The following is a 19,335-nucleotide window of genomic DNA, read 5'->3' as shown; positions in this document are numbered from 1 at the left end:
AAAACACTGAGAAACAAGCTATTCTTTCTTTTGGAAATAACATCATCTTGATTCTCTAAGTTTATTGTAAAAAGGACACTGAATCTCTGCAGTATGTAGTTTTGGGTAAATCTGAGAAATAGTACAACGAAAAGAATGAAAGATAATAAGCAATTTAAGGACAAAAGTCAAATGGTACAAATATAAAATGGATAGCATTTTACCATGTATAAATTAAAGAAAAAAACCTATCAGGAGTATGTGGATAATAATCTGACCCTGACTCAATAACGCAATGAATGCCTTAGTAAAAAAAGGGAAAGACATAGGGTCACAATATTGATAAAAATGTTACTCCTTCTATTATAGGTAGTAATGAAGAACCTTACTGGAGTTAGGGAAATTGTATTAAAGGCCCATTTATAGTTAGAGGCATCAATTAGTGTGGACAGGAGATGGTGAGGGAAGATCTAGTAGTATAAAAGAAAGTATGGTGACCAGTATCCTCCCCCAAAGAACAGGGCACTAGATTAGTTGTTTGATATAATGCTTACTAAACTTTGGCATTTCCTTTTAAAGTGAGCTAGAAAATCACATTATAAAAGTTGTTTCCAATCCAAAGTAGGTATCTATATTTTTATTTTATCTATGTGTATATGTAGGTTTAAACAGATATTGCAAGAATTTTAAGCTGCAGTTACAGTGTCTCTATGCACTACTTCTGGATTTGTATCAATGCTTGCTATGCTAAAGGCTTCTCTACAGTTAGCCAAGATTTTTAACTTTTCTGAGATTTTGTGTCAGCCGTCACAGCCAATACAGAGAAGTCACAAAGATGGCAGGCATTTACTTAACATTTGAGTGGGAAAAGGAGGCCCTAAACAAGTCAATAAGCACCAGGGTAATTTTAGACTGCGATGAGTGCCCTGAAGACTATGTGATAGGCTGTAAGGGCTGGTGGGGACTCTTTCAAATAAGGTGGCCAAGGAAGGTCTCTGCAAGAGTGACATCTGAAAGATCTTGAAAGTTAAGGAGCTGCCTCTTCAAAGAGCCAGAGGAAGGGAGGCCCCAGCTGAAGAAATGGCAAATGTAAATGTCCTGTGGTAGGGAAGAACTTGGCCAACTGATGAGACAGAAAGAAGCCAGTGTTGCTGGAGCAGAGGGAGCACATGATGTGCAAGGCGCTGGAGAGGCAAGCAGGGCCAGATCATCGAAGGCCTTGCCAGCCACATAAGGAGTTTTGACTTCATTCTTCGTGCAAAGGGATGCCATTAGGAGGTTTTAAGCAGGGAGGGGTATGATTTACTTTATGTTTTTAAAAGATCCTTCCAGTTGCTGTGAGGAAGAATTAGAAAGGGGCAAGATTGGAAGCAGGAAAATAGATTAAGAGGCTACTAAGGTTGTCCAGAGGGGGATGATGGTGATGTAGACATGGCAGAGTATAGATGAATAGAAGGTGTAGAATCAAAATATGAAAATGAATTCCATGAATATCAATACAGTTTGGTCTTGGAAAAAATAGTCACACAAAAATCTCAAATTTTGCTTTTTATATCTAACTTTACATTAGATGCTAGCAATAACTAAATTGTATAATCCATGGAGCACATAAAAATAACCACTTAGGCCCAATAAAATACTTGGGCTTACTTGACAGCTTTGTAGTTCAAGATTTCAGACATTTTCTTACCTCAGGGAGACTCTCAATAAAAGAGTGGATATTCGCTGCATTTGCTACTTCTTTTATCTCATTCAATGGCACGACACGGCTGTTATCACCATAGGCAATGTTCTCAGCAACGCTACAGTTGAATAGCACAGGCTCTTGAGAAACGATTGCTATTTGGGAACGGAGCCACTGTACGTTCAATTCCTTTGCATCCACACCATCAAAGAGCTGCCAAAAGCAGAACGGAAAATGGTATGTGAAGATCCAACAACTGTATCATGTTACGGTTCACTGTATTCAAACATATACAAATCATAACAAGAAGGTTAGGAATTCAAGCTGTTTCATAGTATAATGTTACCCAAGGAAGGTTCATAAATCATATGTTGTATAGAAGCAGACAGCATGTAACTGACTAAAGTACCGACTCCTAAACTTACTTGACATTTCTAGGAATGGCTATATATTCTAGAGACCTGCTCAGAGTCTAGGATAAACGTCTGGTGCTCTGTACTGAAGTCAGATGAAAAAATACCAACCTCCACTGCAACAGGACCCCACTTTATTAAAGCCTGGTGAGAGAGTAGGTGCAGAATGATACAGTAGTCCACATGCAGAAATAAGTCATTTTGTACAAAGCCATGTTTATTCACATGGACGTATAACAAAATTCAAGTGACATTTGATGAGCATACCTATTATGTGATGGGGACTCTTCAGACACTGGGGAAACAGTAATAAACAAGACAAAGCTCTTACCCTCCTGTAGCTTATATTCTGGTGGAGAGAGGCAGGCAATAAGCACACAAACAACTCAATAACATCAGAAAAAGAAAGTGTCATGAAGACAAGATAATGGGATAGAGGGTGACTAAGGGTGTGGTAAGGATTTGGGAAGGGGGCGACGGGATGCATTATATTCTATCTAAGGAAGTAGCATTTAGAATGAGACATGAATGATGAGACGACATTGGCAAAGAAGTTAGAGGAAGAACATTCGAAGCAGGGGAATAGCAAGAACAAAGGTCCACAGTGTGTTTAAAGGACATAAAGAAGCCAGTGAGACTGACACACAGTGCATAACGAGCTAGGAGGGATAGGAGAGGACTTTGGAGAGAGAGGCAGGGGCCAGATCATGAACGACCTTGATTTGATGGTATGGACTCTGGTTTATTGTAACTGCGGTGGGAACTCATTGGAAAGTTTAAAGGAGGGAGCGTGCTATGCTATGTGCAAATAGGTGAATGTCGCCTGATTTTCATACTCATTGTTAACTCATTGTTTTCTCTTGTAACAAGGCAGCCATTTTGGACTGTTCCATTTTTCAAAGAGTCTTTGAGACTCTGTGATGGGGAAAAGACTGTAAATTGCAGCAGAAGGATGACTAACATGACAATTTTTGACTTTTATGGACTTATGGTTTTTTGTGGCGGTAGGAGAAGGCAGAACAGGAAATTGTCTTTGTGTGTGTGTAATTTGGTGGTGGTTGTGGGGAGAGAATAATTGAAAATCTGAATACAAGTTAAAGTAAGAAAAGTGCCAGGTGAGAAAAACAGTCCTTGGAGTTCAAAGGAGGGAGAGGTTGCATTTTTTTGAGATCAGGATGCAGAACTTAACGGAGCTGATTCAAAGAAGCTCTAATCATGTCTAAGGTTTTGAGAGTTGGGAGGTGGAGACGGCCAGAGTGAATAGTCGGAAGCCTGAACCAGGGAGGCAGAACAGAGTGACAAAAGAGCCCAGATGTTGATATTACACCCATCTTCCAACACCTGTATTCTAAGAGAATTCCATGGCTTATAAGATCAAAATTTCTGCTCTATAATGGTTGAAGAATCTTTGGAGCTTTGATCTTAGCCTCAAAGTCCTATCCATCATTTCTTTTATTGGTTTGCTTATCCTCTTAGTTAAGGCATAGAGTGTTTTTTTTTTTTTTAACTACTGCACTGTTTGCCCTCCCCAAATCAGCGAGGATGCTTGAGCCCAAGGGAATGTTTAAGAATAGCCCCACTAACCCCCAGATAAGTTGTATTTGAATTCAGTCTTACCACTTGTCCTTTCACTGGGTCATAAAATCTCTGTAGAAGTTGGACAGAAGTGCTTTTCCCACAGCCACTGCTCCCAACAAATGCTACAGTCTTCCCTTTCTCAATGCTGAGGGATAAACTGTGAAGGATTAGAACATCTGGGCGGCATGGATAGAAGAAAGAGACTTTTCGGAACTCTATATTCCCTTCACATGTGTCCTGTGAAAGAAAGTTGGCAGTGTTTAGAGGATGACTTAGAAAGGCTGTAACAAATTATAGCACATTGGCTGAGTGCTTTCTGAAAATTGTGCATGTTTCCACAACCATTTTAATTTTATTATTTTTTAAATAAATTTATTTATTTTTGGCTGCATTGGGTCTTTGTTGCTGCGCACGGGCTTTCTCTAGTTGCGGCGAGGTGGGGCTGCTCTTAGTTGCGGTGTGCAGGCTTCTCATTGTGGTGGCGTTTCTTGTTGCGGGCCCTAGAGTGAGCGGGCTTCAGTAGTTGTGGTACATGGACTCAGTAGTTGTGGCTCGAGGGGGTCTAGAGCAGAGGCTCAGTAGTTGCTGCGCACGGGCTTAGTTGCTCCGCGGCATCTGGGATCTTCCCGGACCAGGGCTCGAACCCGTGTCTCCTGCATTGGCAGGAGGATTCTTAACCACTGCGCCACCAGGGAAGTCCAACCATTTTAATTTTAAACATCGTATTCCTTTCTATAGAGTTGCTGACTGCATATTTGTTTCTGTCACTTCTGTTGAGATTTTTATATCTGTAGTTCTTGTCTTCACTACGGGACTTCACCAAGTTCCTAAAATCACTAGTTTCCTTTGGCTTCAGTACCCAGTCACAGTGCAATCTGTAAATTAGCTGTTTGACCAGCTGCTCTAAATAAATACATTTTTTAAAAATTAGTTTGTGCTTTATAGACATTTATTGCTTAATTCAGCATAGCTGGGGTCCTCATCAACTGTACATATAAATGTTTTTCTTTTTGTTTTTTTTTGCGGTACGCGGGCCTCTCACTGTTGTGGCCTCTCCCGTTGCGAGGCACAGGCTCCGGACGTGCAGGCTCAGCGGCCATGGCTCACAGGCCTAGCCACTCTGCGGCATGTGGGATCTTCCCGGACCGGGGCATGAACCCGTGCCCCCTGCATCGGCAGGCGGACTCTCAACCACTGCGCCACCAGGGAAGCCCCTATAAATGTTATTTTTGTAGGTTGGACCATGTTTTACAGTTAATATACATTATATTTTGAATTCAGATTTATGTTAATTGATCATTTTTTGGCAGTGACACTTGCCTAAAAGTTTATCTTTCTCTCTATGCTTCTTTCTCTTTAGTGGTTGGTAATTTGTAAACCAATACTTATGTACACCAGGGATGTTTATAAAAGACTTTCCAGAATGATCAGTAAATGATGATTAACTTTCCATTTATATATTTGGTTCATAAGATTTTAGCTTCTTTTGAACTTCATGTTTGCCCTCAATCAACTGCATTTTAAGTAGTCAGGTTTAATAGTCATGCTCAGCATATTCCAAGCCCAGTATATAGGTAGGAGGCGGGGGTAGGTGGAGGGGAGGAGTACCAAAAACTGTTTGACAATGAAATTATTCTGTTGTCAAAGGAAAGAAATGTTAACATATGGTTAAGAGGTCTAGAATTAGAAAAAATATATCCTGGAAGGATATATGCCAAAATATTAAGTTATAGTAGTAGCTTATTTTAAGCTTATTCAATGCTTTTTGTTTTGCCCACTACAACACATGAATATTATTTGTGAAAAAAAAGTTTTTAAAATAACCTCAGGATACTGCAGAATAATGAGAGTGCAATTATTTCTGTGTATGCTCTGGTGCCTTTTGGAAAGGCATAGAGAGATGTTCTAAATTTCTAGACTTAATACGTTTAAAAATTTATTCCTACTATTTTAAACATTTTGTTATGGAATATTTCAAACTTCTATAAAAGTAGAGAGAATAATATGTAACAGACTGCTATATGCCTATCTCCCAGCTTCAATAACTATCAATATTTGCCAATTTTGTTTTATCAGACTTTAACTTTTTTAAAGCATAGGGACTGATATTTATAAGTATTCATATATTAAATAAAATAAAGATTAAATAACAATTTTGTAGTCTTTATAAGGAACATTTCCACATTCTATGTCTTGTATACAGTTCTATGAGGACATTTATCAATGAGATGCTCAATCCCTCTATTGTAATGTTTAGAAAGAAATGAGTAGTAATATTATTAAATATCTAAATTCTAAGATTAAAAAAGTTTCCTACATACTTTACTTTCCAAAAGACAAGTATAAAATCTTATTTTGACAATAATGTATCTTAGAATATTCTATTTTGAGAATTTCATGATCTTTTTGTTTCTAACAACCAGGATTCCTTTTAATAATTATGAAGTTCTAGTGATAATGTACTATTTTAAGCTATCGTACATATAAATCTACTGTTAAAATTCTAGAGGGAAATACTTTTAAATGAAAATTTTCTTTTAAGTATATACCTAATAGCTATTCTTTTAAATTTAAAATGTCTAGAAAAATTGAATATATGTTTAATGTATAAGACTACTACTGAGAGGCTTATTTTGAAATTATACAATCTTCCTATTGCTTCCCTTTTAATATTCACAGTCTTTTAGAGTTTGTGACTAAATATGTGCATGTGTTTTAATATTTAATAATTTAATAAATATAGTTCCCTTTTTCTCTCTTTTGTTTGCAGATATATTTCCCATGAAAAATGGCATCTGAAGTTGCAGGGCACTATTTACTTTGCATATGTTACCAGAGGCAAAAAATGAATAAATCCTAATGCAAATCTTTATCCCAGACTAAAACTTTTGCAGTCTAAGTAAAATGAAATATATAAATCAATCATTTGTTCCAGAATATTCTCACGGCATCAGGCAAATAAATAAACTAGAAGCACATATTTTTAAATATAAAGTCTGTACATTTTAGTAACAGAGGTGAAAATTTGATTAAGACCCCCTTTCTCCCTTTGTAGCCGTAACAATTATTTATACAAGCTTTTAATTCTTTATAGCACTCTCTTTTGCAGTTATCAGATAATGCCTTCATTTAAGTCTCTATTTAGAGAGCATGCATATAGACAATTAATAATAAGTGGACATTTAAAATCAGAGTTGTGCTTACGGGTTTTTTCCATTCTTGACTATAGCTGTCTATAGTTGGTTTCTTTTCCAACAAAGCAAACAGATGTGCAGCCCCAGATTTGGCTCTCGAATATTCAGGTGCCAAAACAAGTGTTTCTCCAATGGCCATAGCTCCATATGCAATTGCAGTAAAAACTCTATCAAAATATAAAGCATTTGAATCTCAATTAGGTCTGTTTTCAAACAAGAGCTGTAAAAGCGAAGGAAAAATCAGGCACTGGAATATAATCTTTTGGCCCAGACAATACCATCAATGCTGAAGGCCTAACAATGATATCTCTTTTGTAATTTTCTACCACATAGTGATCATCCCTTGCCTTGTACACCAAAATAACCTTTGGAGCTCAGGTAATCTTAAAAATTTCTTTTCCAATTAGAAAGATAGCTCAAAGGCTCTAACTAATGAATATAAAACTTCTTAGCCTCCTTGATATAAGGCTCATTTGCTTGGAGATTTAACAGAGAATTCAACTAACAATAGGAAGAATGTGTCACCAGTAGTGAGATCTGAATTTACACAGTAGATATGAATGTTTTTTTTCTTTTTTTGCATATAATGTAGTTAGAACAGATAACTGATGTCAGATGATTGGTTATCTGTCTGAAGTGCTACATGATTTAAAGAGAGCAAAGCATGGAGATTGTACTTTGTTAAGGTCCTCAAAACAATATCTGACTAAAATGTACCTTAGCCAGGCTGGAAGAAGAGCTCTGATCTTTGGTCTGCTATAGATTATGATCTCAGTCTTAAAATATGTTAATTATAAAATGCTAAGTGTGCAAATGATGTTTGGAAGCACACAGATTGTTCACAGAAATGTGGCATATCATGTGGCCATGGTTAAATATTTTCCTCTCATTTCCTTTCATTTTAGCCATGAAAACATATTACTAGAATGAAAAATAATGCATCTCAGTGGCAGAACTAAAGGTATAATTCCGTTTCACTGGCAATATTTAAACATTAGGCAGTAAAAAGACATCACAGAACCCAGTTGTTTGTTTGCTCTGCTGGATCACAGCAAGGTAAACACACTGGTCTCCTTGTGAATTTCTTCAGAGATGGGACCTACTAAGCGCTGGATTTTGATGCAATCTCTTCAGTGACACAGACCTCAGATCTTGAATCTTGTTGTCTTTACAAATGTCAAACACAGTATAAAATATAAAACCAGTTTACTGGGATGTGAGACGCTAAAATTTTGTAGCCACTAGTTCTGTGATGTCAAGGCAGTTTTAGTACTAATATTTAGTAAAATTATTTAGAGCTCAAAATGCCATTCAAAATACTTAATACTCAGCTATAAATATCAGAAGTGGTTATTGAATTTAGGTTACATATCAGAGGTTTTTTTTTTTTTAATGCAAGGAAAAAAAACCAGGCTGAATCAGACTCCAGCCTCAGTCTGATCCAAGAGTCAGCAGGTAAGATGGGAAGAGAATTGGATTATGAGTCAGGAGACCTGGATTCTAGTCCCACAGGGATGGAGGCTTCTCAGAACAACTAAGAAAATACCATTTTCCTCTGATTTGAGATGTGCCAAAATATCTACCTGTCGTAAAATTTGTGTCATTAAAAGTCAATTTAATCATTTGGCCTAAATGTACAAAGGCTGATGTCTTTGTTAGGTCTCCCATAAAATGAAATTTACTGAGAAGGGTAGAAGGGAGAACTTGTTTCTGTGAGAGGTAAATGATCCAAAGGATGCACAATAGAGCAAGAAGAAAAGTTTTAGTAGAGAAGGGAGAGTACCAGCTAAAAGCCCTGATGCTGTCTTTATTGTGTATATGTTGAGGGGAGGCTAAGTGGGATGGGGGTTGACGTTGATGAGGATTACATTGAGGAACCTAACTTTGTGGTGATGGGACTATCTGGGGGTTGAGTCAGGGACATCAATCTCCTTTATACTTTTTCCCCAGGTGGGTTCTTTATAAAGAGGCCAAAGCTGGTCTGCTATAGAATCTGTCCTAACCTAGTCTGGCCCAATTAGCTAGAGTGAACTAAGTTATATTTCACTTCCACTTAGAAAGTATTTATTGCACAATAACCAGTGCTCTAACTCCATGAGAGAGTTAAACCAGATCCTTCAAATTGGTCCAACCTCCTGGAGGCATCTGAGCCAAGAGCTTACTCCAGAGAAATGTTCAGGCCGACTTCCCATGACAATGTTGGTCTTGGGAATTTCACCCATTTGGGATATACAAAGAGGAATGATTTGCTATAATGATGAATGTTTTAAAGTCACTAATAACACATTTGTCAAAGTATTAACCTATCATAAATGCTTATATAGCCCCTTCATGCCCAAATAAGATTACAAGAAACATTCCACCGTTCAGAAATGATTTTCACGTTGAAACAATTCTTGAACCATAAATATGTAAAGCAGGAATTCAAAAACCTAAAATTTAACTTCTACAACTTTCTTAATTTAAATTGTCCATGGAAGAAGAAATCTTATCTATAGTTTATCCTTATATGGATTTACACTGAGTTTATACTGCTTTACTGAATTTATAGCAAAAACCTCCAGGTTGGCTGGGGTTGAGGAAAGAGAATATTGAGCAGGAAGAGGTCTGGAGAGGGTTTTCACGTGCTAGGCTTCTTCTTTCCTAGTTTTATGGATTCTTCATGGGTTCATGGGGCCGTTGTCACTGCACCATTGCTACAATGATCCTTCCAAGCATTTTCAAGCAGTGGGGAAATCCCCTTGCCCATCATTGCTGCTGAAATAGAATTAGAATTTTTTTTAAATAAATGTATTTATTTTATTTATTTATTTTTGGCTGCATTGGGTCTTCACTGCTGCGCGTGGGCTTTCTCTAGTTGCAGCGAGCAGGGGCTACTACTCTTCATTGTGGTATGCGGTCTTCTCATTGCTGTGGCTTCTCTTGTTGCGGAGCATGGGCTCTAGGCGTGTGGGCTTCATTAGTCGTGGCTCGCAGGCTCTAGAGCACAGGCTCAGTAGTTGCGGTACACGGGCTTAGTTCCTCCGCGGCATGTGGGATCTTCCCGGACCAGGGCTCGAACCCGTGTCTCCTGCATTGGCAGGCGGATTCTTAACCACCACGCCACCAGAGAAGCCCGAATTAGAACTTTTAAAGGATCTTTTGGCTGGGAACAACGTAAAAAAGCATAGAAATGAATAATCCTAATTTTAATACAATTGATCCAAATAGAAATACCCAGCATAGTTACTGGTTCAGGTCTATTTGTCTCCCCTTAACTCTGCTCCCATATCCAGCTTGTATACCTTTGGTGACTTATTCTAAGAGGAAATATACTGGGCAGTTCAGAGACTGGACTCTGAAGCCAGATCACTGGGACTACATCCAAACTCCATCATTTATTTGCTAGTTCTGTGACCCTGTGCATGTTCTTTGTGCTTCTGCTTCCTTACTGACAATTGGAGATAACAAGACCATCTACATCTTATGGGGTTGTTGTGAGAATTAAATACATTAATAATATGAAGTGTTTAGTATAGTGCTCATTAAGTGTTTAAGTTATTGTTATTCCTCTCATAGAACTGAAAGTTAATGGGACACTTTCTGTTGGAAAGTAAGTTCTCACATTTCTATGGATGTAGATTAGCATAGCAGGTCACACCACAACTTCTGAAGTCCCCACTCAGTAAGTTTCTTTTTTTTGATTGGAAGATAGAGTATCTTTCCTCACAGGGGTGGCTATTACAATTATTCCCATACTCATACTCTTTTCCCCTAACATCCATATAACAGTACAAAGATCCTTTTCTTTTCACCATAAATCCCTTTCTCAACAGAAGGGAGAGAGAAAATATACAACTTATATTTATTTGGTACTTTGGGTTTTACAGAATGTTTTTGTATACATGTTACCATTTGATCACCTAGGAGTAAGGCACACACATCACTTTTTAATAAATAAGGAGATTCTTTATCTCAGAGAAATAAGTAATTTGCCCAGAATCACATAGCTATGAAACTGTAGGACTGGAACTTGAACCTCCTTGTTAACTGTTTTCCCTTACACAGTGCTCCTTCTAGCGGAAAGCTGACCTGAACTGTCTCTCCCTGCATGTTGGGGTTTGTTACCACTTGTTTCCCATTTTAGAATCTTCAGAGGACCCTAGATAGCAAATCCCCCTTGATTTGTCTCCTTTAGATCCCTTCAATGGTTGATCCCTCTATCTGGTCTCCTTATCTTTTCCTCCTAACCTCTGCATAATCTCTGGGGAGGAGCCTGGCAGAAGCTGGGTGGCTGCCATGGCAACGAACACAAAGAAGACTTTCCTGTTTTCCTTGTTTTGGCTAACTAAGGTTGTTTTCCTAATTATGTTAACACAGTTCCATGGCTGCCTGGCCTACCAGAGCAAAGATGATGGTGGAGACCTAGCTTGCTTTCTATCCCTTTTTATTCCAAGCTGTTAACCTACTATTAATATTCACTGAAAACCCACCTATTGTTCTTTTGGCCAATAACCACATTAAATATTCAAAGTTCAATATGATTTCCTGTCAAGAACTGCATTTGGATTTTTGGAGGACTAGGCCACAACACATAAGCTGCTTGGCTCTCTGCTTATCAGGCAGTTTTCAAAGCTGTGGCTTTTATAATTACTGTACTGAAGGCTGTCATGACTTGATTCTTTCTTACCCATCTGCTCTACTTAGCTTCCTGCTAATATGCGTAGCAAAGAAGGAAGAAACAGAGAGAGGAAAGTTCTGACGTGGGAGTATGGAGAATAACAGAAACCTCTGCTGGAACACTAATGGTTTCTGGACTATACTGCAAAAGGCAAGTTAGCTAGAAACTAACCTAAAGGCACTAAAATTCAGATGGGAGAAAATAAATTTATGTTGTATTTCTCAAAGTCTGTACATTTAGACTGAAGTAAATCCAAAGTGTTGCTACGGCTAACAGAAGCAGAAGGGGAGATTTTTACTACACGTATGTGTATGAGAACGTAAGAAAGAGATTTTCTGAATGCCTATGCATTGGCTGCAAGGCAGCAGAGGGAAAATGTCACCACCTTTTAAAAAATGCTCATTTCAGAGAAACTTCTACAATAATAGAGATGGATGGAGACAGTTTCTACCATAAGAAATGTATGTTGCCTATTTTTTTAGAAGAAAAAGCTAAGGTTTTGGTTAAGTAGCTTTGCTGATAACGTAACTTTATGAGCACATCAAGGGATTCTGCTGTTAAAACTCCCGTTGTGCATCTCCTTCTATAAGGCACACTGTCATTTCTGAAAGAGAGACAGCTTATCCATCCTGGTAGCTATAAATCATGAAAATACATTCACATTTTATACAGTGAATAAAGCATCTTTATTTTATACAATAAACTAAAATATGACTTCCCCAGTTCTTATATAATTCTAGAAAAGTTTCTGGTAATGGCCAAAAGAAAACCCTGAGGTTTCAAGTAGCTGTGGAGAGCAGCCTGGAATTCAGTCCCTATGCTCATATTTCTTAAAGAGTGATCTTCAGGTCCTGTGCCTCAGAACAGTCTGGGATGTTTGGTAAAACGTAGTTTCCTGGCCCTACACCAGATCTACAGATCTCTGGGTTAGATCTGTAGGGTGAGCTCCAGGTATCTGCATGTTTAACCAGCTCCTCGATTGATGAGTTGGGAAACCATTGATTTAGAGAATGGCACAAAGTTCTTTTCATGTAAGGAGGGTTCTAGTAGGAGAGAGTTTTCTTTGTAAAATCTTCCATTCAATTAGCTGATTATATAGAAAGCTGTCTCTGTCCTTAGATTCTGGAAGGCACAGAGTCCTTTAGGCCAGGTGTAGTTTAGTGTGTCTAAAGGGACACTTGTGATATGTTTATGGTAGCTGGGGACCACTTTGGGTCTCTAAGAAAACTGAAGATTTTGCTATTGAAGACAAATCTCATCTGTTCACATTTTGCACAGCCCCATACCCATATTTCCCAGAGCCTCTCTTCTTTGTCCATACTATAAAAGTATGGGTATCCTTACTTTGTTTGTAGTCTGGTTGAATGAAACTCAAATCAAAAATGATACTCGTGGTCCAAGCTCAGATAGCTCCTTGTTTCTTCCTTCCCTCAGGGCACTAGGAAATACCAGTGTGATTACTGTTCATTAATCGTTGCTCTCATGTTAACAGTCCTACATATGTTCTGACAGCTAAAATTCTTACGTCTCCAGAAATGACCCTTTTCAATGAACTTAATGAAAAAAAATTCAGGATATATGGTAGTCCAGCAGGAGGAGGAATTTTTGTATGGGGGCCTTTTGATTCTTCTATATTTTAGGGTCATAAACTAATATTAAGCAAGTTACTTGTTCCATTTATGGTAAGAATCAGCCCAGCTCTGGATATTTAAATGTTTGGAAAACTATACAAGAATTTTTAAAAAAACAATAATTTTATAGAAAGGTTCTATGAAAGTTTGTCACAGAATTAGTAATCATAATTAATAAAAATAAATGTCAACTAAGCAAAGCCCCTAGCATCTTGAGTCATGAACTTGAATCTGTGCTCTGCCACTTGCTGATTAACTGACTTTGGGCAAGTTAGGTAACTTCCTTGAGTGTTAATTTTCCCCATCTGTACAATGGGAATCATAGTATTTCACAGGGTAGTGGAGAAGATTAAGCAGAAAATGTATTACAAATCCTTAATACTAAGTAAGGACTCAATCAAGTTTGGTGTTATAGTGATTATCATATGAAACAGAATTGTTGGCAGCCTTGAGAGGCCCCATTCAAGAAATGTCCTGCCTGATGTCATTTGCAGGCATGATAGTGATTGCATGATTTTGAAGTTGTATCATTCTTTAACTAAGAAAATTCTTTGCTTAGTTTTAATCTAAACAAATCTCAGTATGGAGAAGTAGACTCCCAGCTACAAACATTCTACTTTTCTATAAATGGCTGTCTTTGACTTACATCCAGTCCTTATGCCAAAGCACTTGGATGTAGAAGGGAAGAAAAAGAGAAGAATCTGTAAAAAACAGGAGTGATGTGGAAAAGTTGAATCTGGGAATACATTTCCAGGAATGACTGGACTGCTTAATTATGCACCACTCCAAGTCTCTCCCTTTATTTTTGGTTCAGTCTTTTATTCAGTGAATATTTATTGCATGCCTATGATGTTCCAAGCTCTTGTTTTTGGCTCTAGGGAAACATCAGTGACCAAAACAGGCTAAGCTCTGCTCTGACTGAGCTTACAGTCTATGCACTCAATAAATCTGGAAACAAAAAAGATAATTTCACATAGTGGTAAGTGCTATACACAAACTAAACCATGGTAATGGGATAGAGAGTGATGAGGAGAAGGGCTAAGAGGACTACTTTGAGCCATCAGCAAAAGTCCCTCTGAGGAGTGGACTTGGGAGCAGAGGCTTGGATGGTGAGAAAGAGGCAGCCCAGTAAAGAACTGAATGATTATTCCAGACAGAGGAAAGAGCAAGTGCAAAAACACTGAGAGTTCCAGGGACAGAAATGCAAGTAGGGGTCTGATGTGCAGATCACAAAAAAAGACAATGGTAGATGAGGTTAGAAAGGAAGACAGAGGCCCAAATGTGTAGAGCTTTCAGGTCAGAGTAAGGAATTTGGTTTTATTCAAATTTCAATGGGAATTCATTACAGTATTTTAGTAAATTGATGGAATTGGATTTGTGTTTTAAAAGATTAGCCTAGCTACTGTGTGGAGAATGGATTACAGGGAAGCAAGAGAGTGAGTACTGGGACATCAGTGAGCAGGTAGTTGCAGTGGTCCAGTCAAGACAGGCAAAGAGATAAAATGGAAGGTAACATGGGTAGAGATGGTAAGAAGTATTTTGGAGTTACAGCTGTTAAGACTTGGTGCTGTATGTGGTGGGTGAAGGCAAGAGAAGAAATAAGGGATGACTCTTAGATTTTTGGGCCGAGCAACTGCATAGATGGTGGTGCTGTTTATTAAGATGGAGAAGTCTTGGAGAAGAGACACTTTGGGAAGGAAAACCTTCAAATTCTGTTCTGGACACATTAAGATATGATTAGATGCCTAAGTGGAGATGTCCAGTAGGTAGTTGGATAAGCATGTGGTATTTAGGAGTGGGGTCAGAGTTGGAAATACACAGAAGGGAGTCATCAAGATACAGGTAATATTTAAAAAACCATTAGATTGGATGAAATTACCAATTAGAGTGTGTGGATGAAAAGCACTGAGAACTCTAAAGCCCCCCCAACACGTGGAGGCCCAGCAGAAAATCAGGAGCCCGTAAAGGAAATAGAGGAGGAGGGGCCAATAACAAAGGAGAAAAAGCCTAGAGAAGAAAATGTTTCAGGAAGGAGAGTATAAAATGCTGCTGAGAGGTCAAGTTAAATGAGATGGGAAAACCGGACACTGGATGGGTCATGGGTGGGCAAGATGGAGGTCAGTGGTGACCTTGATAATGAGTCTTTCTAGTGGAATGGTGGGAATCAAGGCTTGACTGGAATGAGTTTAGGAGAGGTTGGAGATGAAAAGGTGTAGATAACAAGAATAGGCTACTCTAGAATTTGTTTTGCTGCAAAGGAGAACAGAGACATTGAAAGTAGGCAGAAGGGGACTTAAGGTCATGGGAGAGATTTCTTTCTTTTTCTTATGACAGGTGATTATAAAGCAAAGAAACAGTAGTGACAGAAACTGATGTGAAGAGATGATTGCAGGAACCTATTGCAGACGAGGACCTTAGTTCTTGCATGGAGATGGCAGGCATGGTGAGTCAGTGGTACCCTAGTGAGTTTGGTGATGGGGAAATGAGGTGATTCTCTCTTGATTGCTTTGTTACACTATCTTCAGCTAAATTCATTAGAAAGTAACTGGGATTATAATTGCTTTTATAAATGAAAATTCTTCTGTGAGAATTGATAAAATCATCAGACATCCTACATTAGTATAAATATATTTAATTGGCTTGCTCTCTACTAATACCAAGGAACAGTTATATGAAGGAATGGGACACTGGGGATTTAAAGATGGCTGCAGAAAGTTTAGAGCAACGTAAGGAAGACATGTTCTGAGTTTCAAACGATTGGCTTGCAAGCAAACTTTTGGAATACAATCAAATTTTAAGCTTGTGATTGCCTGCATTTCATAAGAACCAAAGAAACAACTTGCTAATTTAGTGCAGGCTGGTGAACTGAATGAAGTAATTTAGGTGATTCTACATTTGGTTTCTTGCTAATTTATCTCTGTAAACTAGTCTGTGTAATCAGAATGAAGTCCAAGGCTAAATGTCATAATTGTGATTTATATGTTCACATGGACAGTACTGCACACTGTTTTAGAGGGTAGGAAAACATGGTAGAACAGGGAGCCTAAAATTCCTGTTGACATTTTACATACAGATATTCCATTTTATAAGAAAATCTGCTTCATGAAACCTCTAAGTGGCCCCACAGATTCAAAAATATTAGGTTGGTGAACTGTGGATGCTTTCCTTCTGAGTGCCTAGCAAAGAAACTTCCTGGGAACTCAGTTAATGTTTGATAGATAAACAAACAAACAAACAAACAAACACATGAAGAGGAACTGAAAATTATTCCAAGTTATTCTGAAATTATTTGGCTTCAAATGACTTTTGGTCATTTCTTCAAATTGAATATATCCTCAAAGTACAAATATGTGCCACCAATAAGGATATTCAAAAGAATGTGTCTGAGTGTTGAGAGGTAAATCCCAAAGAGGAGTTCCCGACATTTTTTGCCAAATGGAAGTATCCTTGAAACAGGTGTAACCTCCCAAGTCATTATATTGAAGAGGCTGATCCTTGCTTTGATGTGTATGTTTTGGTGGGCTTCTTAAAAAGAAAATAACGTTACTTTTTGGAGTCAAATATTGTATGGATTTCTCTAGCTCTAAACATTTAGCAGTGACATTTATGATACAGATTAGTAACAATCTGACATTTTAGGGAGACTTAAGAAGCTCAGAATTAATACCCAAGATAAATTTTTCTAATTTCAGAATTTGAATTTAGGTGTTTCTGTGAAGTAAAGAAATTCGTAACTATGTGAACAGAGTTCCAAATAGAAGCACCAACAAATGCTTTGGGAAGAGGCAGCCTCATTGGGATGCCATGATCAATTCTCAATGTGACTTTTCTGAAGAGAAATACTCATTTACATGTGTTTCTCCTGGAGTATTTGCTTAGCAAGGAACTTACCTCACTGATTTACAGTCACACTTGATAAAGCCATCTCCACCTTGGAAGACAATGGATAACAAGAAGGCTTTTTTTTTTTTTTTTTTTTTTTGCGGGACGCGGGCCTCTCACTGCTGCGGCCTCTCCCATTGCGGAGTACAGGCTCCGGACGCGCAGGCTCAGCGGCCATGGCTCACAGGCCCAGCCGCTCCGCGGCATGTGGGATCTTCCCGGACCAGGGCACAAACCCGTGTCCCCTGCATCGGCAGGCGGACTCTCAACCACTGCACCACCAGGGAAGCCCAAGATGGCATATTTTACCCCTACATTCCCAGGTCTAGTAAACTGAAGGAGGAAGCAATTCATCTGGGAGTTTAACTCAGAGTACCTGTGTTATATCAGTATTTTACCAGCTTGACTGCACTTATATCAATAGATATTAAATAACAAAAAATTTTAAAATTTCCCCAACATGTCTTTTGCACATATATGATTTAAATGATAATACACTCTAAACTAGACATCTTTCTGGTTAATTTAAGTACATAACCCATTTACAGGGTTTATATATTTGTCCAACTTACCTGAACATGCCCTCTGGGGTCATTCGTCCTGCTTGAATTAAATAAGTTCCAAATCGAAAACACGCTGCATAGGCAAAATATACAAAGGCATGGCTGAATGCGTAACAGATTCCAATGATCTGTGCTTTCTTCAAGGTATTTCTGAAATGCACAAAATTTACTAGATAATGGGGCATGAGGTATAGTAAGGTCCTTTAAATAAACGTAGAGTAATGAGTACAGAAGGTAAAACATGTTATCATTTAGGGGGTATACACTTTTTCTAATTATTAAAGAGAAAATGACTTTTTTTTCTTTTTTACTTTTTTTTTTTTTTTTTTGCGGTACGCGGGCCTCTCACTGTTGTGGCCTCTCCCGTTGCGGAGCACAGGCTCCGGACGCGCAGGCTCAGCGGCCATGGCTCACGGGCCCAGCCGCTCCCGCGGCATGTGGGATCTTCTGGGACCGGGGCACGAACCCGTGTCCCCTGCATCGGCAGGCAGACTCTCAACCATTGCACCACCAGGGAAGCCCCGAGAAAATGACTTTTTAACTACTAAGAATTATTATAGAGAAAACAATAAATGTAATGATTTTCTCTATAGGTATATGCTCTATAGTTCAATGTAACAAAGCTGCCTCTATGTATTTTCAAATGAATGGACAAGGTCTGTGAAAGGATAGTTACTGAAAGAGTTAAAGAGATTTGGTTTAAAAATATTTTCTATCCTAATGTTGCACTAATAGGATAGTGGGAATTAAATGGCGGTACCAACCACAAGCGTGAGTGTAAAAGAGTACAAAGCTATCTTTCTGATAAAGTAATACAAAGAGTATCACTAAGTAAATGTGGTAAGGAGGACTAGTTTAAAATTAAAAGAATTGATCACATTTGTTGTGCATATATTCATTTTAAAATGTGAACTCTTTATAGAGATTCAATATAAAGGGCTAAGCAATATTATTTTCTTTCTTAAATATGTTATTTCCTCAATCATGTTTCATGGAAATAAGAAAAATATGCACACTTTGTTATAGTTCATGGCAATGTGGGAGGACCTAAAACATATATTCTAAATGTGCTTGCTCTCAATCCTCTTTCTAGTTTCCTCTTGGTGGAGTCATATAAGGAATTACGCTATGCCATTACTAGGAAAGATTCCAGAGCAAATGAGTTGGCAGGCAAACCACTGGAGTCACCCAGGAGTGCTGCCTTTATAGGAACAAACTATAGTTAACACAGTCAGTATGAATCTACAATCACCTGTGCTGAGTCTGAAGCGTCTCCTCATACGTTTGCCCGAAGGCTTTTTCTCTTGTTAATGACACTGTAGTGCGTATATTCTCCATAGTTTCGGTTGCTATATTATAAAACAAGATAATAAAATAGAGAAATAAAATTAGTAATGGCTGAACTTCTGGTTGTGAGTTACAGTCACAACGGGGACATATTAAGTACATTAAGTCACTAAGTTTTTCTGATGAGTTTTCTTAGCTTCTTGTTTTTCCTTCCCCAAAATAAGACAGGAAAATAATATATTAGGATAATAAGCTCAAGGAAAATTCCTTTTGAAAAGATTTCGTCCACTGGTCTAAATTTAGCCCTCTTTAAGTCTTCATTGAGTTTCTATTTAAACTAGTTCCATAAGCAGAGGGATCAAACATTAGTGAGCATTATGTCCGTATGTAATTATGCAAAGGAGCTGTCCTATGAATTATGAGCTGATTTAAGAAGAAGACAGAAGAGAGAATCAAGTAAATAA

At 38.1% G+C, this 19,335-nt stretch overlaps 1 protein-coding gene across 1 annotated transcript in view; it reads right to left on the bottom strand.

Annotated features, from left to right (window-relative positions):
• ABCB5 (ATP binding cassette subfamily B member 5) overlaps positions 1-19,335 on the bottom strand; it is a 138,311-nt gene that overhangs the window by 5,739 nt on the left and 113,237 nt on the right. Inside the window, 5 exon segments of the mRNA XM_060156150.1 lie at positions 1,670-1,876; positions 3,694-3,891; positions 6,859-7,015; positions 17,594-17,734; positions 18,837-18,937. Coding sequence (XP_060012133.1) covers positions 1,670-1,876; positions 3,694-3,891; positions 6,859-7,015; positions 17,594-17,734; positions 18,837-18,937 — 804 coding nt within the window.

This window comes from Lagenorhynchus albirostris, chromosome 8, assembly GCF_949774975.1.
Source record: "Lagenorhynchus albirostris chromosome 8, mLagAlb1.1, whole genome shotgun sequence".
In the NCBI taxonomy this organism is placed as follows: Eukaryota; Metazoa; Chordata; class Mammalia; order Artiodactyla; family Delphinidae; genus Lagenorhynchus; species Lagenorhynchus albirostris.
This window is presented reverse-complemented; position numbering and strand designations above follow the sequence as displayed.